At 37.6% G+C, this 26,758-nt stretch overlaps 1 protein-coding gene across 1 annotated transcript in view; it reads left to right on the top strand.

Annotated features, from left to right (window-relative positions):
- Window positions 1-1,745: 1,745 nt before the first annotated feature.
- The window catches only part of kcnh7 (potassium voltage-gated channel subfamily H member 7), a 51,088-nt gene continuing 26,075 nt past the window's right edge, over window positions 1,746-26,758 (top strand). Inside the window, exons 1-4 of the mRNA XM_028435301.1 lie at window positions 1,746-2,156; window positions 3,408-3,638; window positions 22,541-22,696; window positions 25,396-25,836. Coding sequence (XP_028291102.1) covers window positions 2,081-2,156; window positions 3,408-3,638; window positions 22,541-22,696; window positions 25,396-25,836 — 904 coding nt within the window. The 5' untranslated portion in view covers window positions 1,746-2,080. The remainder of the gene's footprint in view (window positions 2,157-3,407; window positions 3,639-22,540; window positions 22,697-25,395; window positions 25,837-26,758) is intronic.

The following is a 26,758-nucleotide window of genomic DNA, read 5'->3' as shown; positions in this document are numbered from 1 at the left end:
TGTGTGTGTGTGCGTGTGTGTGTGCGTGTGTGTGCGTGTGTGTGTGTGTGTGTGTGCGTGTGCTGCCAGGAAAACAAGGTAGCTATACTTACTGCAGAGATGTGTCAAACAGCCAGCACCATGGACAGCACCTCCCCATTTCTCACCTTCAGCTCGTGCGAGTTTTCACCGTTAAATCCAAACATTTGGACTGACTGCCACATCACGAGTTCTCATATTATGCCTCCAGAAACTTTCCAAACTGTCTCAGCCTCATTATGTCATCAACACTGGGATAAAACTTTTGATGGAAGAGAGATATGACCTTGCCATTAAAATTGGTGTGAAAGACACAATCTTGGAGTTGATCTATTTATCAGGGTTGGAGTCAATTATAATTGTAATCGCGTAATTGATAATTAATTACAAGTATGGCGTAATTAAACTTGTAACTGTAACGGAAAAAGCGTAATTGAGTTCTGATAATTGACTTTGTAGTTGTAATTGGCATGGAAATTCTATAAAAACAGTCAATTACAATTGTGTTAAATGCTAAACTTGGGAACCATGTTACAAGATATGTTGTTAAAAATGATTAAAATGTGTTTAATTTTAAGTATTCACACATCTGTCAGTTCTCTTGAGGATCATTTTACCATTTTTTCTTTTTTTTTTTTAAATAATTGAAATCGAGGCTTATACTGACAGAAAGAAACACTCATACACCACACATTAATTAAACAATAAGACCAATATTTTCATGGAAAAGGAAGTCATTCAACTTTAGTAATTGAGAAAGTAACAGTAGTTGACTTTCAGGGGGAAAATCATCGGCTTATCTGTGATTTTATTTGTAATTGGAAAAAAAAATAGTGGTCACCACAATCATAATTGAGTTGTAATTGAACATGGATACTCAAAAGCGTAATTGTAATTGAAAAATGTAATTAACCCCAACCATGCTATCTATCTACACTTGGTTTTTTTATTATCTGTTTTATCATTGTGGGGCAACGAATAATGGAAGGGTTGGGGGTTCCAATCCCACTCTATCCAAGTCATTGTCATTGTGTCCTTGGGCAAGGCACTTTCCCAGTATGAATGTGGTGTGAGAGTGAGTGTTGGTGGTGGTCAGAGGCATGCAGCCTTGTTTCTGTCAGTCTGCCCCAGGGCAGCTGTGGCTACAATGGTAGCTTACCACCACCGTGTGTGGAGTGAGAGAATACTGCACATCAATGTGAAGCGCTTTGAGTGTCCATGAAAAATCAGAGGTGAAAGTAACGGATTATAAACACTCACATTACTTTCACTGAGTTGCTTTTATGGGTGAAAGTCACCAGTAACTTTTACTTTGAGTATATTTAACTGAGCTACTTTTTACTTGTTGAGTACAGATTAAATCAAGTAACAGTACTTATATCAGTACTCTTTACACCTCTGTATAGAATCCAATGCATTATTATTTATTATTATGATTATGTTTGCAAATATTTTAGCGAGCTTCTCTTTTAATAAGGGTAAAAACTGGATCGTAAAGCGTCTTTGTGCAATAAAAGATCATTATTTTAAAGATAGATATAATTATCTTTTTCATATATATATATATATATATATATATATATAGTAAAAGCAGTCAAAGCAACATGTCATGCTCAGTGTTCTACAGCTGGCTGGGATTTATCCACAGCCGAGGTGGAGAGCAGTCAGTCCCCGCTGGGAACAACGTCACAGCCGTTGGCATATTAACGGCGGTGTCCAGTGTGTGCGCCCGGCACTGCGCACAGCAGAGCGCGTCAGGACCGCATCCATCCTCCAACACGCGAAATGCTTGGCGAACAAAACACAGCAATCCTCCCCGATTCCGTGCGCGTCGGCGAGGAGACTTCAGCACGCACGGGCATACAAGCAGGATAAAAAATAAATTAAAAAAATAAAATAAATAAGAAGAAGAGCAACTCCTTGTTTCCAGTGGAGAGAGTTTGCGGCTCTGGTGATGGATTGAAGCAAAGGAAACAACACTGAGAGCCAAACTGAGTAACTTCAGGATTTCCTTGCAGAGGCGTCCTTTCCTAAAGTGTGGATTAATACTGTTGGTAGAAACATGCCAGTAAGAAGAGGTCACGTTGCTCCACAGAACACCTTTCTTGGGATGATCATTCGAAAATTCGAGGGTCAGAGTAAGTACATGCATTCATTCATAATTCAGTACAAACTAGAGGTCATTGATAAAATATAATGAAAAATTACACATTCCTTGAGATTTTCTTAACCGTTTGTAAATATTTCTTGTATTGATGCTGAAAGAAAAGAAAAAACATGCTTAATGGTCTTTTATATGTTTTGGTTAATATAGGGTTTCTCAAACGGGGGTACGTGTACCCCTAGGGGTGCGCAATAGAACTACTACACTACAGAGAGAGAGAGAGAGAGAGAGAGAGAGAGAGAGAGAGAGAGAGAGAGAGAGAGAAAAATCAACAAATAAAGTGTCCTCAATGATAAAAACTATTGAAATAAATCTATTCAAGAACCACTAAATCAGCCTTTTTGTCAACCATGGCGTCTGAAAATTTGGAATAAAAATCTTCTCTTTAAAAAAAAAAAAAAAAATAGAATAAAACAACACACAATCTTTCACATTGTGAAATTTAAATCTAGTTCAACTAAAATGCAGTAAAAATAAATAAATAATAAAATAAAAAATAAATGTGAGCTCAAACATGATAAAAAAAAATTATAATTTTGTCATTCATAAAATGAAATTTTTAAAAAAAATGCACATTCTTTGAGATTTTCTTCTCCTTTTGCAAATATTTATTGTATTGATGCTGAGGAGGAAAAAAGACGAATAAATAAATAAATAAATAAATGTTTAATGGTCCATTACATGTTTTGGCTAATCCACTATTTCTGAAATGGGGGTACGTGTATCCCCTCAGGGTATGTGATGGCACTACATGGGGTACTTGAGAGAGAGAGAGAGAGAGAGAGAGAGAGAGAGAGAGAGAGAGAGAGAGAGAGAGAAATCAACAAATAAAGTGTCCTGAATGATAAAAACTATTGAAATAAATCTATTCAAAATCAGCCTTTTGTCAACCATGGCATCTGAAAATTACATACTGTTTATTTCCTCTTATTTACACAGTTGTATTCTTTAAAATGTGTTTTTATCACTCATTCATTCCATCATTATTCTTTATTGTTGTTTTTTCATATTATTCTGAGCAAAATGTTGTAGTCGGACAAAAAGAGACAAATGACAAGTTTGAGAACCACTGGGTTAATCAATAAATCATCAGAATTAACAGGCTACTTTTACAGCAGTTATCCAAGAGACTGTCAACATGATAATAACAAATATCTGTGTGCCTTAAATAACACCTATAGGCTTCTTCTGAGCAGTGAATTAACATATTTTTTTGTTTTCTCAGACCGGAAATTTTTGATAGCCAATGCCAGAGTGGAGAACTGTGCCATCATCTACTGCAACGATGGCTTTTGTGAGATGACGGGCTTCTCCAGGTCAGACATCATGCAGAAGCCGTGCACCTGCGACTTCCTGCACGGTGACCTGACCGACTTAGAAGCCATCAGCCAGGTAGCACAGGCTGTTCTGGGATCTGAGGAGCGCAGGGTGGAGATCACCTACTACCGCAAAGATGGTGAGTGAGTACGCTACACGTGTTGGTCCAGGAGCGTGTCTGCCTGAAGAGAGAGAGAGAGGTGTTAATTGTGACATGAGAACACCTGCTGCAACATCACTATCACAAATAGATGGTGGAAGGTCAGGAGGACAGATGGGGCCATGTTTTTTTTAATGATAACATAATCTATTATTACAGTCAAGATATATCGAGTTTTCGATTTTGGGCGATATAGAAAATTACAATTTCACCTATATCAACATATTTTTCATAGCTTATTTTGTATTAAAATTAGGGCTTGGGGGATATATTGATATGCAAGATATATTGAGTTTTCTATTTTGTCGATATAGAAAATTACAATATCACCTATATCAATATACATATTTCTGTATCTTATTTTGTATCAAAATAACTTGTTTTAGGAGTCGCTGCTTTCACTACTTCTCCGAACAGTAGCGCGTCCTAACCCAGACCTTCCCCTGAACAAGCCGCACTACAAAACTCACTCACACGTGCTGTCCCTAATATGAGAAAAAGCCAAAAGTGGCATATAGTGTGTAGCTGTTCATAAATGTGCCTGTGTGGCATTTTTCACCAGTGAATTTAAACCAGAATGGTCTCTCTGCTAAGACTTTATTGAATTAAAATTATTGAGATTTATATTGTATATTATATAGCCATTTTGAAAAAAATTGAGATATGAGTTTTGGTCCATATCGCCCAGCCCTAATTAAAATACTCTTTTTACGAGTCACTGCTTTCACTACTTCTCAGAACAGCATGAAAAGTAGAGTTAGATGTATTGCTGAGCGCACCCTAACCCAGACCTTCCCCTAAACAAGCCACACTACAGAACTCACTCACACGTGCTGTCCCTAATATGAGAAAAAGCCCAAAGTGGCACATATTGTGTAGCTGTTTGTTCATAAATATTCCTGTTTGGCATTTTGAATCAGAAAATGTAACCCAGCATTGTTTTTTTCTGGTCTGACTTTATGTGAATTAAAAATATTGAGATTTATATCGTATATATGTATCGCCGATTTGAGAAAAAATATCAAGATATGCGTTTTGGTCTATATCGTCCAGCCCTATTACAGTCTAGCTATGAACCTTTTGAATTCTGGGCCACAATCACATATTCCAGTATTAATTGGTGAGAAAATATTTAAAGCGTGTCCATCAACACCCAATGCCATAGAGTCCTAGACAAAGAATGGGCATAACAATGACATTCACAGAGATTAAAATACAACAAAACTGTTTAAATAAAGGTAAATAAATACATGCATGATGAGGGAAAATTATCATCCCCAGATTGGCGTTTATGTAAGAGGGTAATAATGGAGAATTTTACATAAAAGTGGTAGAGCACTAAGACGTTGTTGATTGTAAAAATGTTTTTATTCCTACTGTCCTCTATGTTTATTGTTAAAAGTTGCAGCTTGGGAACATCCATGTTCTATTACTTTAATAATAATGTGTTTTCATTGGTGTGATTCATAATTGTTGTTGACATAAACCATAAGTGACTAAATCTTATGGGTTCCTGTGCAAGTCTTCAAGAAAGGTCTCTTGTTTTCTCAAAACCTTAAAAAAAAATAAATGCTAAAACGTTATGAATGATTAACCTTGTACTTTACAAAAGTAATGAATAGGAACTCCAGGGAAGCGTGTTTATTTATCGGTTCCTTCTTGGACACAGAGGTGGTTTAGCCAGTAGCTACGCTGTTAGATTTGCATGTTTTTTTGTTTGTTTTTTTGCTTTCAAACAAATGAGCTCAGCCAAATATTTTATCAAGATTTAAAAGTTGAGTGAGGAAGGTGAGTTGAAGAGGCTGCAGTCTGGTGCTGTGGTAACTGAAGCTTCCAGTCAATATGAAGTGATTTGGTTTAAATAAAGTAGTACTTTTACGGGCCAACATTCATCATAATGTTCATGTTGAGCAATAAATAAACAAAGCTATCATGAAAAAAGAAGGAATTGTGATACGTTTCCAACTGGAAGATTTTGATTATTTAAATAATTATTTATTAAGAATAAATACATTCTCGTGTTTGTGTATTTTTGGGCTTCGTCTACCACCTTAATGTCCAAAACCTGGATGTTCGTCACTGTCTCCTTTGTTTTACTGCTATTGTTCTGAAGGTTATTTGTGTATGCTATATCTAAAAATGTGTATGTTTTTACATGTTTTTCTTTTTTACACGGGGTGACCAAAGTAGAGTCGTCCAATAACTGAAGGGTTTAGGGTTCGAATGCTGCTCTATCTGAGTCATTGTCGTTGTGTCCTTGGGCAAGGCACTTTACCCACATTGCCTCGTACGAATTGTCCATGAATATTGGTGGTGTTCAGAGAGGCCGTGGGCGCGAAATGGCAGCCACGCTTCTGTCACTATGCCTAAGGGCAGCTGTGGCTACAATGTAGCTTGTCACCACAGTGTATGACTGCTGTGAGTGACTGGTGTGAATGAACAAATGGTTTCTGTAACACACTTTGAGTCTCCTCAAAAAAGCGGTTATGAATCCAAGCCATTATTATTATTATTATTTTTGGTATGTTTTTGAATTGTGTATATTGTACATTTAAAAGAAAATGCAACATACTCTAATTTACACATTAATATTAATATTTGTGAGTTAATCTCAGAAAAGCATAGATTATTAAAACTTGATAAAAATAATTAAATTGTTGTCCAGCATGGGAAGTAGAATCTAATACATTAATGTTTATTTTACAAAATGTATAGATATTTCTTGGGTATTTACATTTGTTTTATATACAGTGTCCCCTGGGTTGGATTGCATGGATGTCCTTGGGTCTTGTCAGTGAGCAGAATGTATGTTCTTGCTTCAACAATCAGAACATGGATCTTAGAAAATGGCTGTAGAATTGAATATACAGTATGTTTGACTGTGTTAAACTCCCTGTGTTGTAAGGTGTGCCTTACCCCATGACAGCTGAGAAAGGCTCCAGCAGACTTCCTTAAATGCACACATGAAAAAGCAGATGCAGATTAATGCATAAACATATTAGAGCTGAGTGATATGGACCAAAATTCACATATCAATATTTATTCTCAAAATGGCGATATGCAATACATAAATTTGCTGGTGAAACATGCCAGGCACATTTATTATCAAACAGCTGCACACTTTTGGCTTTTTCTCCGGACAGCATGTGTGACTGAGTTCTGTAGTGTGGCTTGTTTAGGGAACTAGGGGACGTTTAGGGAACGTACTCAGCAATCCATCGAACTCTGCTTTTCATACTTTTCTGAGAAGTAGTGAAAGCAGCGACTCCTCAAATGAGTATTTTAATACAACATTAATATAAAATGAAAATGTATCGATATATATGTAATTTCCTATATCGCCAAAATAGAAAACTCCATATATAGTATGTTGAATCTCGATATATTGCTCTGGGCTAAAATATGTTGTTAAATATACATTTACTTATGCTGAATAATAACAAATTTACAAGTTATTATGTATATACAGTATATATATAAGGAAAGAACAGCTGAAATATGACATACAGTCATATTTGTGTTGTACTTCACAAATGCATAGTGCAGCTCACCAGTTGTTTGTTTGCAGTGATGCACACGTGCTTTAATAAATAGTAAATCACGCCAATTGACTATAATAGGTTTAAGCTCCTCTGCTTAAAGATACTCTTTCATAGTCCACAGCATATCTCATTCACCCGCCCCCCACCACCACCACCACCATTTGATCTGAATGGTGTCCTGCAACAACAGTGATTTTCAGGCAGAGAGCTTTAATACTCTGTTACCACTCAGAAACATAAATCCCTTGATTGACCACCTCCTGCCATGCCATCACATGAGCTTTTCGTGGTCAGCATGACATAGCTGTGCAGGGACAGTGAAAAAGGTACTGGCTCATGTAAAGCCACACAGCACGAGTAAGCAGCTTTTACCCAAGTGATTGCACAGACAAGCTACTTGAATGCAAGTGTTTGTGCACGTGTGCATGTATTAGTTGGTATTTTTAAACTCCATCTTTTTACAATTAGAATGAATTGTGTGTGTGTGTGTGTATATACAGTATATATATATATGGTAGTAGGAACAGATATACAGGAAACCTATACTGAAATAAGATATATTTAATTTAATCATAAGAAGCCAGTGCTTCAATTTTTTATTAAGACTTTGATTAGATTCTAGGTCACAGATGCATACCTAATCCACTGGCAGCTGCCATTAACCTGGGATGTACTTATCAATAAATAATGTTTTGCTTAGAATACTTAGAATACATATTTATATATATATTAAAAAGTGTACTGTTGTAGTACAATACACTGGATTATAAAAACCTCATCTCCTATCCAATAATAGTGGCTTGGTTGGACATTTTGAATTTTTTTGTACTACTTTATTAACTTTATTTGAGTTGTAGATACAGTTTCTGCGAACCATCTCAGTATCATGCACCGTGCGCGGGTGTTTAAGGCACCGCAAATGAGAACTACAGAAAACTAAAAAGTTAACCGTAGCTTTCAGTCTCTTCACAATCCTCCCTGGTTTGCATCATTGCTTCAAGTCACATTTCCTAATACTCCTTAGAGGAATTTAGACTGAACACGTGTGCTCATGAATAGAGATGTCAGGGCTGACAGTGCAGAGACTTGCAATGAGCAGCTTACAGAGTAAATACATTAAACTGGTATGAGGGGAAACAATTCACATGCTCCCACAGCTGTAGAGTGATGAAAGATTCATGCCATCCTTGAGTGCAATGGCTCTATTGATTCACAACGGCCCACAAATTGAAGCTAATGGGTGGAAATAGGATGTGTTCAATGTCTGCTTTACTAACTGGCTTTCAAATTATCAGTACTAATGAAAATCAGTTAATTATTTGTGTTAAAGCTCTCTGTGTTGACACAATATTAAGCCAATCTGTATTTTAGACCACTCATCCTATTTAATTCTATTGTAAATCTTACAAATCTTAAATTTTGTATGGGTATTTATTTAATAGAAATGGGTGATATTATTGGTCCACCATTAATTAGCCATAAAATGTGATATTGGTTGACATCAGTATTGGTTTTTCCACTGATATTGAAACAAATAAGCACTTTTTCCATAACTAAAGTTGAATAAGAATTCTTATTTTGCATAAATAAAATGTTTTTGTGGAATACATCCAGTGGGGCATCACATTAAAGTAGGCTGAATCTCTTATTTCCAGATATATATTATGTGACCAAGAATAAACCGGAAATGTTGTTTTCAACAATATTGGTATTGGATATCAGCGAAAAAGCTAATTTTGAACAACCTTATTTAGTACATGTATGTGAAAGTTTAATCATTAATCCCCATGTTTCATCTGCATGCACAGACTACTTAATGCAGTGACAATTATGATTATATAATCCTTAGTAACGCTGATTTTAATCAACTAAACGGTGCATTGATTTTACACACTGCAGCACTAAACAACAAAACAATTACATGTGTTGTCAGATTTACAATTAACCTTTAAACTTTTAAGTATTCACACTACGCTACAAGGAAGGACAGAACACGTCACCAGCGTATCTGCAACCCAACATTCAGGGACCAGCAGCAGAGCTTTAACCCCAATATCTACAGCAGTGTTGCCAGGTTTGTAAATTAGCACATGTGCTAATACAGTACACTTAAACCAGAATCAGTATCAGAATCACTTTTATTCCCAAATAGAATTTTTAGACAATACAAGGAATTTTACTTGGTGGATGTGTGCAAAAAAACAAACTTGAAACAGTATAATAATAAATATGAAGGATGAATCCAAACATGAACATATTGAAGTAGTGAAGGTAGTATTGTTGTCTTTTCATCGGGGTTGTAACCAATGTAATTGTGATGTTCACATCAAATAAATGGAATATTGATCAAATTATCTGAAACCTTGTTGGTAGGACTGGGCAATTTTGCCTAATAAAAAAATCTCAGATTTTTGAAAGAAAAACTCAAGTTTCGATTTGATTTTTGATTTTTTTTTTTTTTTAATGCACTTAAAAATGACTGCAGACATCAGATATATTGTCAAAAGTGCAACATTATTGCTGTGATTGTCCTCAAGAGTTAAAATGCTAAGAACGATCCCAAGATAAAAAGGAAATGAGTTTCTGTCATTCAACAATTTCAAGCTTTAACCCAGGTTTAAGCAAAAGTGCAACAGCAACTTCACAGTAGCTTAAATTTTCTGACTAAGAAATCAGATAACTACATATTCTATAACATATAACACTACAATTAAAAAAATAATAAACTCTTACCTTAGCATCTCAGCATAGTGTGAATCAAAAATTAAACATGCCTGTGGCACACATACAGTATAGCCTACTCAAAGGGTAAACAAATGTAAACAAAGAGGGGGCTGGCTCACATTGCACTACGGTAACCCACAAGGATGGAACGCGAAAAAGTCCGAAAAAACTGTTGCGGAAAATAAAATTAAAAATTAAATAAATAAATCATTTAAAAAATATTTTTATTTTTTTAAACTCGAATTTGCAAAATAAAAAATGTTTTTATCTACAAACTTTTTTGCCCAGCCCTACTTGTCAGACTAACAACATACTTGGTTACATACTTTATACGTGTCCAAATCTGCAAAAAGGCGTAAAACAATAGGTGCTGGCAACCCTGCCTTGCACAATGAAACAACATTTTTCGCCTCCACAGCATTAGGAACCTTAGAGGAGTAAGAGTTGGATTCTTGGAAGCTCTCTGTCATTGATAGCAATGAAGCTTTAGCTTATTCACAAAAAGGGAAGTGTTAAGCTGCTTATGCGTTTGCATGGAAATTAAAAGAAAGGAAGCATTGGTGACCCTGGGAGAAATTCATGGGTGTCGACTCAAGCACAAAGATGCTTCTGTCAATTTCTATCTTTTCCAGGAGAAAAAAGACAAGGCAAGACTATGGAAGATACAAAACAGCAGTCCTTGTGCTGCGATGATACACAATCAGTTGGATAAATTCTTTCTCTTGCTAGCTTTTGAAATGTTATCCGTTACCACAGGGGTGTAATAATACTTTGTACCTAAACGAGTGTTAACAAAAGGAAGCCGACACCACGCAACCAAGAGGAGTTAAATGGATAATAGCTACATAACCGTGTCGGCTTAGCTAAGTGAGCTGAATGAACAGGGGGACATGTGGGATGCGTAGGTGCAGAGTTTCATCGGTGACTCCCCACCAAGGGGACTGAAGGGCCATATTCCCCTGCTGAGGATTTGGTGGCAGGGTAATGAAGAAACAGGGGACACATAGTGACTCCAGCACACACCAGGAGAGCCCATTTATTTTTCATCACACACAGCCTCCGTCGGCACTCACAGTATGAGGTGAAAAGTTTTCCTCTTTTGGTTTCATTTGTTTGAGTGAAACCAGCTTATTAGGCAGACGTATCAAACCAGACTGTGACCTACCATGGAAAGCTTGGGCTAACAAGCTGTGACACTGGGTAAATTCAACCGGAGCTAATAAACATCTGTTTCGTAATGATGACTTTTAAATGAGGTAGTAGCACATACAGTAGGCCAGGGGTCTGCAACCTGTGGCTCTGGAGACTCGTGTGGCTCTTTAACTCTTTTGCAATGGCCCCCTATAGCTTTAAAAAGTATTGACAAATACAATCATGAGATAACACTTTGTCAACCTTAAAATAAATCACGTCGTGCAATAACTCGGCCACCTTCCTACTTCACCTCCTGCAACATCTACAGACCATTAACTTTCCTTATTGCACCAGTGGCCAACCTTAAGTTTTAAATCTCTGGTAAGATAACTAAACCAACAAAAACACTAATCTGGAAGAAAATAGAGATTTTAATTGTGTGGGGACAGATTCATTTAACCACCAATGTGCCGGTTAAATATGCATGTTTTATGTGTATCAAGAAATGAGTAATTAGCATGTGTTGACCACATGATCATGAATTATGAAATTTAAGTTACTTTTTTAGCCCTTCAACTACATTAACTAAAAAATAACATTGTGTTTATGTAAACTGAGATATGCGTAAGAATTTGAAGATGCAAGATACTGTTTTGTTATTATTTCTTGGTGTCAATTTATTTTATTTTAAACTGTTTTTTAAGTTGCCATTTACATGATCAAAATACATCAAATCAAATTAAATCAAACATTATTCTATATCATTTTACTGTATAGTGTCTTCATTGAGAAGGTATTTTTTTCAGCTGCGGCAGTACTTTAATTCAAGTGAGATGAGGCCAAATGGCTCATCTGAGAATAAAGGTTACAGACCCCTGACATAGGCTAATATTGTTGCCCTGAAATGAAACTCTTTTAAGAGCTTACTTCCTCAACTTGCAATTAGTCATCGCAAGTTGGCAACATTTGTGTATATGCTGCTGGCTAAACTATAGAAAGAATGAATAAAGACTTTTGTGGAATTGATACATTTAAACCTCAATACGTGGCTGTTGGAGTATGAGATGCTAGTTATCCCTCATGGCTCAGTAGACGCTGAGCAAAGATGAAATTAGGCCAAGCTGTGTATCTTTCAGTTACGCAGAGGCGACATATTGCCACGAGGCCTGAGGACTCCAAACAAAGGCTTAGTTTGCATGGCCTCTCTCTACATATCCCAGTCCTGGCGGCCTGTGCCCTGTTGTGAATTGGCTTAAACATAATAGGACCCAAAGAGAAAATTGTCAGATTTCATCATATGAGAATGAACTATCTGACAGTTTGTGAAGGGCAATGAGAGGGAACCACAGGCAGTGCATGGCCTAAAGCTTCTGCTGTGAGTTGTAACTGGAGGGTTGCTGGTTCAAATCCAATGACTTGCAGGGGAGTGGGTGCGGGAATGACCGGTATTATGTTCCCATGAGCAAAACCCTTAAACCCCAAATGCACCCCAGTGTATGTTGATTTTTCTATCTAAAGCAGACCAACTATACATGGATACAAAAGATGTATAATGGCTATTCAATTACATACTGTTATACTACATCATATCTAAATGTAAATGGGACCTGAAGTTATCTTTAGAGCTTTGTATTCGCTTTTCTAATTTGAGTCTTTATTGTTGCATACAGACGATCACTTGATTGGACAGTATTGTTTGAATAATTAATAATGGAAATAGTCTCCACAGTAATGAAATTTCCACTATGAAAAGAGAGCTAGCTCTTATACAACGTGCAGTCATTCAAGCAGGTGTAAATAACATGTCCTGGCTCATCAGAAGAGGCTATAAAAAGGTTGGAACTCAGCTGAACTTTTTACTCCTCAATGAGTGTGAACTTGCTCTTCTGTTTACGAGGTGCAAGAATGTTTGGATAGCCTGAAAGAACACTAGTCAATTTGTTGCACTTATGTGCTTACTTGTATATTAAAGAATACAATAAGAAACCAAAAAAGGAAATGATTACAGTACTTCTATTTTGTTAGCCTATATCTTATATTAATTATAGGTAATGATGGTCTGGCTTTAACACTAGCATGACCAGAGTGGTGTCATTTGACACCTATACCTTTAATGTCCAAGCTGGTGTCAGATGGCGGGTGTGAACAACTCAGCTTGTGACCATTGTTATGTTACTGAGGCCACTACTCCCCCCTCAGCTAGGGTGGGGGGGGTGGCTAGGTAGGTTCCAGGACACAAAGACCTTTTGTAATCTCCTTTGTGTTTCCCATACAGCAGCTACATAGAGGTTGCAACTTATATTTCAACTTTTGCAACAGAAAGTAGTAGGTAGTAATAGTGAGACGGCAACAGTTTGTTTGCATTCTTGGTGAAATTTATTTAATAGAGATTTTGTGAACAATTCTGGCACTGCCACACCTCCTTTATGCATTTGCCACATGCAAACTTGTCACAATACATACAACGCTTGGTGGCACGGTTTTTCCTGCAGCAACACTTCACCTGGCACAATGCCCTTTTCCCCACATCAGGTGTGGGTGGTTGTTGCTGAATGTTTTGCTCATTCACCTCCTTGGCTGCCATATGAGACTGGGCAAGCTCATTTGCAAGCTCCAGCAAGAAGTCCACCCTTCTCTCCTTGACCCCAGTGCATGCCTGATAAAGCACATGTGCGTTCAGCGCTGCAATGTCAATCATGTTGTAAAACACAGCGACTGGCCAACGCCGTGTTCCTGAACGCACAGTGTACTTTCGAACCATCTGGTCCATGACATCCACACCGCATTTCATGCTGTTGTAGTCGGTGACTGTGTTCGGCTTTTTTTTTCCGAGTAGCCTCAGTCTCCACCACGCTGTGCACGCTACTGAGGAGGCAGACAGTCTTCTTTCGTTTGGGCACATAAACAGTCAGTGTGGCACCAGAGGTTGAAAACACTTGTGTGCTGAATTCCTCACGGGCCAAATTCTTTTTACCTGAATCTGGAAGCTACCGGCGAATCTTATTGACTGTGCCAAGGAGGGTGCTCTTCCGGCTGTGCAGTCGACGTGCTAGTGACAATGAAGTGAAAAAATTGTCGGTTGTAACAGTTCTTCCTTTGTCCATAAACGGTTCCATAAGCTTCATCACCACATTTTCAGACAATCTCTCCCCAGGTGGACGACTGGGGTCTTTGCCAAGATATGGGATGATTTTGCACACATACTTGGATTTAAGGTCACATGCCACACAGAACTTGATACCAAACTTGTCCGGCTTCGTTGCAATGTATTGCAAGAAACAGCAGCGAGTCTTAGTTGGAAAAAGTTGCTCATCTATGGTGATGTGCCTGCCTGGGTTGTACGAAGTGATGCAGTTGGCAACAAAAGACCCCCAAACGTCAGAGATTGCAGCAAACCGGTCAGTCGCAACTCGTTCACCGCGTGTGTCCTTGTCGTCGAAGCGTAGATGCTGCATGATGTCCTTGAAACGGTTTCGAGCCATAATCCTGTTGATCAGGGGCGGTCCCAGTTTTGCTGACCATGCGTCATGCAGCGATGGAAGGCGGACAATCCCCCACAGAAGCAGGATGGCAATGAACGCCATTAGTTTAGGTATGGCCATGAACCAGTTCTCATGTTGTGTCTGGAGTGCATGCTGGACAGTCCACTCCTGAATGGTCCGAAGCATTTCCAGAGTTATGAAGCAGAAGAAACTCTGTAAGCGACTCGTCACCTTTCTTCTGGCCAAAGCAGTTGGCTCTCCATCTGTGACGTGACCTTCAATTGGGCTGTGATGGAGAGGCCTTCCGACCTGTTCTTCACGCCACACTGTGCCGTCTTTTGCCGTCTCTGTCAGCCACTCGTGTGTCTCCAGGCGACCTCTCTTTTCTGAAGGTGGCGAATCCTCCTCATGTATAGGGTGATCATATTTTTGAGATGTGATTAATGAAACATTAAAAACACAACTGCCATAATCAGCAAACAAAAAAAAGGATGTTTAGAAAATCTTACCGGAAGAAATTTCAGAGTCAGAACTCAGCTGAAGGGATATTTCTTCTCCATCGGAGTCACAGGGGTTGGCGTCATTTAGGATCATCTCCAAAGCCTGCTGAGAGCTGTAAACTTTTGACATCCTTGCTTCTCAGTCGCCAGAGTCAGTGAAATATCTGCCCTGAGTTGGCTATTTTTTCACCTTGAGGTGATAAGCCTTTTCAAACTTTCACTATGGTTCAGTACTTCCGCATTGGGTCAAAGGTCAGGAGGGATAATGTCAGCATAACTGATGGTGTAAACAGAGATTGAGATTGTTTTTCCCTGTTGAAGCATTGATTCTTTGTGCATCTTGTGCACTTTCTTCAAATTTGTAAAATAATAGCTTAATAAAATAATCATGGACCTGGTTAGTGAATGGTGGACCACGTGAATTTACCTTTTAAAAGTGAGAACTCAAACAGTCCTTTTCACACTCGGAAATCTTGCTTTACCATAAATAGCAACAATACATTTGATTTATAAGCACAAAAACAATAAAGGTAAATAGTGAAAATACAGGAGTAGGAAACAGGAGCTTGGTTGCTTTATTACTGTTTTTCTTTTTCTAATTTTATTTATTGTGGTTTATTAATTGATCACAACACACATGGCTCATATTAATTTGGCCATTCTTATCCAATAATTCCATATAATGTTATTTGGATTAACAAACATCTACCTGGGAGAAACTGGTTTCTCAACACTGGCCATCATTTACACCAACCCCCAAAGTTTGTCACTGCCCAGCTGCACATTCCGATCGAATGGCTTTATTTACATAAGAGAGGTGGCCCCACTGAGTTGCAAATGAGTGTCATTTGGCGGCCTCTGGGCAGGGCAGCAGGAGTAAGAAAACCTTGGGCATGCTAGTGTTAATTGATACAGATAAAGATCCATTCACAGACAGGTGAGAACATTGTAAGTAGAATTATTTTTGAAGCAATACCGTTTTATTTTTTTCCATCAGCCTTGGCCAATGACCGATACAGACTGCCGATTTTCTTGAACCGATACTACTTTTGCTCCCTCAATTTAAATCATAAAAATTGCTCAATGATAATAACAAATGGTACGAGTCTCAATTTTTTAAAAAAAGGATTATTTATTGAAATTAAAGGCACACTGTAACTTTTGGCCACTTTGGGCGATGCCGATACACGTAAAAAATGCAAAAATTGGCCTGCCAATGTATCGGTCTATCAGTATGTACTAACTGTATGTACTGGAAAACTAAACTGTACTCTTGACGTGGGAAACCAAATGATGTATTGTCTTGGTACATTCAATAGGCCTCACATTACTTTGAGTGGATTGCTTGACCTTTGATGGCATTCAAAAAGAAGCTGAATAACACAGTTGTTCTTCATCAATGGCTCTAGTTGCCTTTTTCAAGTCATGGGTAACACTGTTGGTCACATGCCCTCCCCACTTCATTTAGGTATGAAAAGAAAAGCTCTCTTTTCGTCTTACAACATTTTTTTGTCTGTCTGGGGATGTAACGACGAGGTGACGTTACTTATGGACTGCTACACTTATGAACTGTTGTAATTTAAAAAAAAAGAGTCAATTGTAATACTGTGACAAACTGCAGTGCTTAATGAAATTAAGAGACACATTTTTGTTGTATTGGTTTAATTGATTTATTGGTCAAATGGTGAAGCACATGGTTCAGGCCACAGGATTCATCTAGTGATAAACACAGAAAATACAATTTAAGTTAATTGATAAATAACTTAGCAGTGACATGAAAGATAAAACAATTAAATATGTTCTGGTATTTTGCATGTGATTGAAATGTGATCTTCAACAAAGCTTACCTGTGCATGCTCTCTTCCTCTTTCCTGAGGTGTTCGGGTAAAAGAATTCCCCGGGGCTTTCGGACACCTTTTTATAGTTCAAGGTGGGAGAGACCAAGCAGAGACTAGGAACAGGGGAGCTGGATGTGTGTAGCTCAATGTAAATATGTAGTTTAATAATTTAGGAGATGTAAATAAGATTAATGATTTTAATACAGGGTTAGTGTTGTGATAATGTCTGTTAGGAAGTGTTTGTGTAGATACTTATGTTGTACTTTTAATATGCACATTATATGTCACCACATGCTTGGTACAGGCTAATTAGTGGTACACCTGTATATAAGGACATTCATTCTGTTCAGTAGAGAGTGGAATGGAGATTGAAGTACACTGTGCTTGTGGTGCAAACTAAAAAATAAACAGATAAAACTGATGCATCAAAACCTGGAGCCTGGTTTCCTTATTGACTGCCTCCACTGCTACGGTTGATCCTTGACAGGGGACAAACGCCCAGAGGCGTGCGTACGTAAATCTGCGACCAAAAATAAAGAGTGCTCTGTGATTGGAGGCGTGTTATCAGATCATTTTTAGAGCTTCAATGTCTGTATGGAAGAGAAGAAGCCTTTGATCCATTTTGGTAGAGGTGACATTCAGCAGGAGAGCAGATGAGAAGAGACCCCTACGGCTTTAGCCTTTAAGCTTGACCATTGTTTCCCCATCTGGTAAAGTAAACGCAGGTCAGAGTAATTCCTGTTGAATTCACCATCAGATGAACACAAAGCTTTATTTACGAGAGTGAATTATACACAAAGCATTTGTTTGTTGCATATTCAAACACTAATGAACATCATTTAACCTCAGAAGAAGTAAGGCTTTAGTTATAAAAAGATGGTGTGATAGTTTTTTATTTAAAACAACAACAGTTACCTAATAACTAATTAATGGTGTTTGGATGATTGTGTTTATCAGTGGGTTCACATTCCTATTTTTCTTTTTTGTGAGAGGCTTGTGCTTTTTTATTCAACTTTTTATCATTTCCCTTTGAGGAATTATTAAAGGCATATTAAAGGAATGCCATTCATGTGTTATTACTGTATTAAAAACAAATATTTTGGGTAATATTTTGTGTCTATAAGTGTCTATCTCAAGATACTTTTGTGCCGCCGTCTCAAGGCTTCCACTGCCCTGAACCAAATGAGTAATGCAGAGTTTGGATGGATGAATAGATAAAAAGTCCTAAATGTTGTGTAAAAAACTAAAAAGCTGAATTAAATGTAGCCAGTATGTCCTCACCATGTAACCATAAAGAAGGATAACTTAAAGAGTAACTAAACCCATGGTTTTGACTGAATTGCAAGTAGCAGGATATTCAAAAAGTGCCTTGATAATGGGCGGGGCACCTGGAGCAGTTAAGACACGCCCAGTCTATACTATAAAACCTCCAAAGAACTATCTATGCTATCCTAACTAGCTACTCAATACTCACTATACCTCTCTATTCATAATTCAACAGGTACTAGTTTTTGTAGGAGGGGTGGAGCCAACAGTGACACAAGATGGTCCAATGATGTCACAGATGTTCTCAGCCAATAGCAAAATACAATTGTAATACCCGGGTTTCAACCCATAGAGGCCAGTCACTCATATTTTACAACTAAATACACAAAATTGAAATACAAATACATTTGTTTTCAGAAGAAAAAAGTGGTTTGGGGGTTTAGTTACTCTTTAAAAGGCTTTTAAGAGTAAAAAACTTTTTGATTTATATGCACAGTGGTACATTCAGTTCAAGTTTATTTATATTTAATAGCTCACTGCTTGATGCATAAAGGCTGGGATAACCTTGTGAACCATCGAGTGCCATGAGTGCATAAAACATTAAGGAAAGATACACCATTACACCCATTCCCAGTCACATCCTGCCTATTCATACCATAGACTGTTAAAAAAAAATGGACGGGACATCCTCTGTAGGATGTAAAGCATCAATACACGTCACATCATTTTTTTTTCCAAACCTAAAGTTTGCTTTGATCATTAGTTATCAGCCTACATTTTGTTCAAGTGCTCATTTTTCTGTGAAGTTATTTGAGGTTGAAAAACGGGATTTGACGTCATATATGATGATGATTGACAGCCTCGGCTCTTGCGTAGCTCTTTTAGTGAACAGCATAAGCAGTTACGTCGTGAAGGAAAGCCGAGACACCATTAAACGTTTCCATTCAGTTTTTCCTTTTTTTTTTGAGCTACCAGTACGAGTACTAATCTCTATGATCTGATCATCTGAACAAGACTTCGGTTGAATTTTCAGTGGGAAAGATACGTTAGTTCACGGTGTAGCTGGGCTTGCGTAACTCATCAGGGCAGTACGCTAAATTGGTGGGGCATGTTACCAGGGCTCCTGGTAAATTACGTCAAATTTAAGTAAAATTTGCAAGATGGAAGCGCCCCTAAGCACCGTATTTTGGCTTCAAGAACGTTGAATGGGAACAGCAACAGTGCATGTGCACTGGTTCATACCTTTGCAGTTTGATGTCAACTTTTCTTATTTCAAGAAACTCCGGCTTCCTCCCACAATCCAAAAACATGACTTTTAGGCTGATTGGAGGGTTTAAGTTGCCTTTAGGAGTGAATGAGAGTGTGAGTGATTGTCTATCTGTGTGTGTGTGTGTGTGTGTGTGTGTGTTGACCTGTGATGGACTGGCGCTTTGTTCAGGGTGTACTCCCACTAATGAGAGCTGGAGATAGGCACCAGCAGAAAAAGGAGCATGCGGGTCAGAAAATGGATGGATAATAAGCTAAAACGGCACATCTGAAAAACAAAAAGGCCACAATTTTTTTTTGCATTTTCACCCCAGAAGATATCGCCTGATATCAAACAGTTCTTTTTTCACTGGGTTTCAGTAATTAAGAGTATATTTGCATATTTCCCTCTATGAACAGTTTGTTTACACATTTGTTATTTTCTCACCCATAATTAGAATCAGTACTGTCTGCCAAGGCTTTTCTCAGTTTTGCTTTGCCATATGTGTGTGTGTGTGTGTGTGTAACATATATACTGTATGTATGTATATGAATAAACCGAAACACAGAACAATGGTGGAGAACTTATTTGAACACACAAAATACAAAAAAGTCTAAAAATGTTTTGGTTTGTGTTGTGGTAAAAATGACTTGTGTACACTTTTTACAATGGCATGTAGGCACATTAGATACATGTGTGCGAATGTTACTTTTATCATAAAATGCACTGTTTGAATCTTATAATTCACTTGAAGTATGCATTCAAATGAAGTTAAATTTCTCTATTGGGAAGAGAATGAGCTTGGCTTTGAGTCAGCAGCTAAAAATAACCAGTTTTACAGGTGAGGGATTCCTGGGAAATGCAGCAAAGGAAAAGAAAATAATTGGGAATTCTCTTTGTACTTCCCTCCTACTGTACTCGCCTATGCCAGCATTACACCTTATACCATAGGTGTAAAGTTCACATAATCATAATTCAATGCAGCTATATCATGATGTGTAATGTTTGACGTTAATGTAGTTATTAACAGTATTGTCCACTGGTGCATAAATGCCAATACGCACATAATGGCTGTTTTCACTTTAATGAAATCACATTATTATTCTGCCAGTTCAACATCACCCCTGGGAATTTTTGATGCAGAAATCCTTCCAAAAGAACACTGGCATGCAGGAACAGGCGAAGCTTGTTATATTTAGTCAGACAGCAAGTCTACTGCTAATGAATGCTGCTGGCAGGGTGTCCGTCAGCCCTGAGGAGATTACACTGAACACTGGTAATATGCTTCCTCTGTGAAGAGCAGCAACACCCAACAAGTGAAAAGAAATGACAGACAGACAAAGCTGGACAGAGAAACATAGATTTTCCTGAAATAGACCTTTTATTTTTGAAAGCGCTTGTCCCCGAAGTGAGCACTGGCGTTCCAAGATACATTATGTAAGTCAAATCTTTGTGCATGTTTCATTTCGTACTGCTTTGGACACTACTTTTAAAAAAAACACCATAATAATACATTTACTAACGCAAAAAAACCACATTTCTTTCACAATGGTTGAGAAAATTGGGGTTAATTGATAAAATAGTATTACTGCTTTATATTTTGTAGATTTTACTTCACATCTACTGTTTGTTTGAGGCAATATGGACCAAAACTCATAACTCAATATTTTATTTTTTTTGCAAAATTGCGATATGCTATACGATAATTTTATTTCTAATAATGTCTTAACAGAAAGACAATTCTGGGTTAACCCTCGGAGCATCTTTGTGACCAAAAGTGACATTTTGGGTGTTTTTATTTGTTTGCCTCTCAATATTCCAGTCATTTTTACAGCTAGTTGAATGAAATGTTGCCACTATTTTTTAACAATGAATTAAAATCTATTCTGCTATCAATTAATGACACAATCAAGGCAGTAATATTTTCATCAAAAATATTTATAAAGAATTATATAATTTTTTTAAAATCGATAGATATGTCTGAAGTAGTTGAAAAGATCTGATGTGGTGGAAGTAGAAATAAAACTCATAGAGTACATTTTATAGCACTTTTATTTGTTTGTGTACACGAGGTGACCTAGTGTATGCAAATTTAAAGGCGTGCACAGGGGTTAAATGCAAAATGCCACACAGACACATTTATTATAAACAGCTGCACAATATGAGGCACTTTAATCTTTTTCTCCTCTAAGGGACAGCACGTGTGAGTGAGTTCTGCACTGTGGATGTTTGGGGGAAGGTCTGGGTTAGAACGCACTCAGAAATCCATTTAACTGTGCTTTTCATGCTGTTCTGAGAAGTAGTGAAAGCCGCGACTCCTAAAACAAGTATTTTAAAACTAAATAAGCTATGAAAATATGTATTTCGATATAGGCAATATTGTAATTTTCCACACTACCAAAATAGAACACTCGATATATCTTGTATCTCGATATATCGTCCAGCTCTATGAAGACAGGAAATATCAGCGTGCATTTTAGCTAATGTGCTAAAAAAAATACGGTGGTGTCAGTAATAACGTAATTTGCGGTCAAGACAGATTTTCTTAGTCTTCGCTGACGATAGATATCACCTCAGCTGTGAACGAGTTATATAGAGTGTTATAATACACAGTGTTAAGAGGGGGGCAACGGTGCCTTCAGGCATCAATAGCTTTTGCAACACATCTATTACATTACAGTTGGACAATTTGATTTTGTGCCTCACTCTAGTCTGTTTTCTTACGATGTCTAAAACTACCTGTTATTTACCTTATATGTTCCATATTGCTGTACAATTGTCTTCTGTTTTAGACTATTGTAGCCCATTGGTCGTCACTTTCTTGACAATACTTTCTTTTACAAATACAACAATAGTCATGAAAGAACAGAAATGGAAAATCAGACGAAAACACAAGCGCACATAATCTTTGTGTAACCTTCAGGCATGCTCATTTCATCTTGACAGTGTTATTTGTTCCGACATGAAGGCAGTGACCTTTAAAGCATTTAGCTTTGCCACGGTTTATGTGAAAAACAAAGGGAAATATTGGCTTTACTTTTTCCATTTGATTTCACATTTTCAATATACTTGTAGAAATATGATATTTATCATAGTATTAACCCTTTGCTTCGGTGTTTTTTGTGTTTAAACTTTCCTTATTCTTTCAGGCTCTGACTTTCAGTGTAACACCCACATAATCCCTGTGAAGAATGAAGAGGGCATGGTCATGATGTTCATCCTAAACTTTGAGTACGTGCTGGATGAAGGAAGTGACAACTCCACTGAGAAGATAAGCCCCACATCGCCCACAAAGTCAGATCAAAGTGAGTATGTGACGTATGGATCGCTTGCTTCATAAGCACCGTTAGGGAACATTTGCATTTGCTCTCGTGTTTCAGAATTAATGACTGCAGGTTTTTCTGTGTGCACAATGAATCCTGGTTGCGCTGGAGATTTCTTCCCAAAATTAAGAGGGAGTTTTTTCTTCCCACTGTCGCTAAATGCTTGTTCATGTGACTCTTGTTGGGTTTTTTCTTTTATACGATGGACACTATGGATGAATTTTGTTCAGCACTTTGAGATGACTTTGTTGTTTGCGCTATATAAATAAAGTTGAATTGAATTGAATTGAATTGAATGAATAAAATCCAAGAAGAAAAATCCAAAAGTATCAACACAGCAATTCCTTAATTGTAAATAGCGATTTTCTGGTGGGACGTAAACTGTAAAGATGGACAGTAATAGGCTACTTTCTATAATTACAGAAAGGCCTTAGAGGTACCTCATGTATTTACAAATATGGATAGATTTGCATAATATTTAAAATTGTTCAACTGATGATGTGATTATAAGTGTGGATTCTCATTGAAAGTTATGCTACCAACTAATTTCATAATACAATATGTGAGCAAACAACAAATTTAAATACACTTATAGTATACAATGTTAAAGATTTTGACACAAAGTGACGTTCCAGTCCTTATGTAATCGTACCATGTAGGAAAAGGTTAATAATGTATAGGTATTTCTTTGTGTAGTGTTTTTTGTTACATATACCATATTTTATTTATCCTACTGTGTATCAGAAATGTCAATGAGACATTCTTTTCCTCTACAACCTGAGGCGCTCGGCCTCTCCTCGCTGACCAGGGATCCGATATCCAGTTCCTTTTGTATGAATCCCTCTGAGGCTCCTGCATTGTATTGTATTGTATGTTTGGATGTGTATGTATGTACACGTGTTTGTATATAGTCAAAAGGACAAAGAGTTTGGATTGAATGCTTCAGCTTAAAATAACCTTAATGTTGTTGTTTTTTTTTTTTAATCTTTTCAGGGAATAGATATTGATTTTACTTTGGAATAAAAGATACATTTGGAATTTCTGTACTAAAGCAACCTTAATCTTTGTACGAAATTTAGGAATCATAATGACTTCCTATTTTTGGACACGTTTCTGTACAAATATTTCCCAGAGCCTCTGACATTTCAGGGTTTTAAAGTCCCCCGAGAGGTGATTTTTTTTGGACATGGGGGGCTAATTAAAATTCAGTGCTGACAGTGGGTTATAAGCTGGCAGGTGTCAGCTCTTACAATACTCAGCCGTGCAGAGAGTAATCCCCTTTTCCCTGAGCTGCCATCAAGTACACACCGTTTTCTGAATCCTGTATGCTGTCAAGAACCAAACCAAGGCATTCTCACAAATCACACAGCAGAGGCACAGAGCATGCAGTGCTTCATTTTAAACTCAATGCTGTTTTCTAGATAGTGGTTCAGATACTGCCTGTAAGCAATTATGTTTTATGGTATGACTGTCTTCACATTTGTTTTTTATTCACTCAACAATCTCAACTTAGATGACCCTGTTGGCATTGTGTAGCAATGTTTGTTGTTGTAATGTCATCGGCGTTTATTTATTTATTTATCTGTTAGGATTACACAATACGCTGATTCTGGATCAGTTCAAAAATCAATAAGTCCTCGCCTCTCATCATTGGCAAATTTTCAAATATGTACGTCTCGGTTCATAATTGACCAATATTTATTAAATCTGACTCAGTTATGTCAGGTTGGTTGCTCAATTAACCCCCCAAGTTTCATCTGGATCTCACCCGATTGGCGCTTTTCATTGCTCTCTTTCGGAAAAAATTGGGGATCCCATACATTTGGACCTACTGTATCGTTATTAATGGGGATAGACATTTCTTCCAAGCCTTTAAAGTGTGAATAATGATGTCACCATGATCAGAATCATTGATCCAGATAACTGCCAACATCTGGCAAGGAAGTGAGTTGGTGCTTGGCAGAAGTTTGTGCTCTCTGAGTGCTCTTGTATTGCTTCTTTTTTTATGTATGATTGCTCTTACAGCAGATTATTTGATTTCAGTTAAAAAAAAAAAAAAAGAAAAATGTTGTATTTGTTGTGATTATTTGATTTGATTCAAAACACTCCACAGATCAGTAAAGCTATTCACTTATATGTAAAACTAAGAAGTATTCATGATAATTATTTTAATCACAATGTTCTTTTTTAATGTACTAATGGAAAAACAGTCCAACTTTGATTTTAACAACATTTACAAAGGAAAATGTTTCATGGTCCCTTTTTGTCCTCTTAATGCCTTTTTTCTCCCCACAAGAGAGAAGGAAAAGAACAAAAAAGGTTTTGCTTACATCCATACACTGAGGCTTACAGTCTCATCAGATTCTTCCCCAGGAAACATGATGAGTTTGTCTCTCACTGGTGCAATAGTAACATCAACACATTTGGCCTGGAAATAGAAACAGATGGTGATAATTTCATGCAAGAAGGGTGCTGGGAGAAGGGTGTCACTTTCATCAGGCTCCTATTCTTAATTACTTAAAACTTTCTCTTTGTCCAAACCGTCACTGCCGTTTAATTCTGTGCCTGTTTCAGAAACGTGACTAGGCATAAAAACCTCTAATCCAAAACCTTTCAGAAGCCTGACATGACACGTCTTGTTAGATATAAAGCTTTTTTTTCTGATTTCTTCTAAATTCTAGGAAGAAGTCGATTCTTTCGCTTTCGTCAGGCTGCGTTGAGCCTAATGAACACCAACAAGCAATCGCTTCCACAAGAGGACCCAGACGCTGTGATGGTTGACTCACCCAAGGGAGATGAGGATTCAGTGGCCATGGAAAGCCTTCCCTCACCTACTAAGAGCATATGTAGTCCCATTGAGGCCAATGACAAGCATGCCCTCATAAGTTCAAGCCGCCACTCTTCCCAGGCCAGCGTCGGCCCTGAACCACTTGACCATTCATCTCCTAAACTCTTCTGGGAGAAGCTGTACCAAACAGAGCCACATCAGTCCTCCACTTCCCTATCAAACACATTCCCCAGAGGTAGCATCAGCAGCATGAGGAGAGCCTCATCTGTTCATGAAATCGAGGGTTACAGCTGCAATTCCAAGAGTGTGTACAGAGATCGGCAGACCAATGAAGGTAGGCGACTGACATCCCGGTCATCTTATGTGTGTTAAGGTTTGTAATGGCAACTGGACTTGCTTGACATCCGAGAGTTGATTTATCCGGACTTTGGGATTTACACTGGGTCAGTCATTGATTTCTGAGGTGCAGTTTAATGTGGATAGGACAGAACACTCAATCAAAAACAACTACAAGTCAACACAGACCTTAAGTGTTTAGGGAAAAACGTCCGTTATTGAAATTTTCGAACATACAGTACAATAAGTCAAAATGGACCAAAATATCTTTTGTGGAGTTTATTCCAGAGCTCTGGCATGAACAAAAACAGATGGAAAATAATAGAAAAAGGAAGTGTTAATCACATAGTAGCAGTACAGATTTCTTATAGGACAAAAAGGAAATCTTATCAGAAAGGCTGCTATTGGCTAATCACTTAACAGAGGGAAGTGAACAAGGGTTTCCCAGCTCAGGACCCCTGCAAGTAGTTTGTTATGATGATGTTTTTGTGAACTTGTCACAACACAGGGAAACACAGAGCTCCGAGCATGCAGGGAAGGAGAAATATTCATATATATAAGCATCTATATCAGCCTCTATAAGCTCTGGATATAATGTGCATACAATTCTACCATTACACGTCATTTACAGAATAGTTTCAGTTTGTATTTATTGACATCTATCAGCTACTTCTCTATACCTGCTAGAAAGTGTATAACTGATGCTTTAGGAATTTCCACAATTATTATCATCATCTAAATTAGGTCTGTGTATCTGTTTTTTTAAAAGTGATTTACTCTCTCTCTTTATTTACTGAATGCTGCTTTTTTAAAAACTAACCATTTCAGGGTGATTTGTGTATTTTAGTCCAAGAAAGTAAAAGGCCCAGTGCCCATTTGGAGCATGGATTTCAAGAAAAGCAATTAGAGTCATCACTAGT

Source organism: Gouania willdenowi, chromosome 21, assembly GCF_900634775.1.
Source record: "Gouania willdenowi chromosome 21, fGouWil2.1, whole genome shotgun sequence".
Lineage (NCBI taxonomy): Eukaryota > Metazoa > Chordata > Actinopteri > Blenniiformes > Gobiesocidae > Gouania > Gouania willdenowi.
This window is presented reverse-complemented; position numbering and strand designations above follow the sequence as displayed.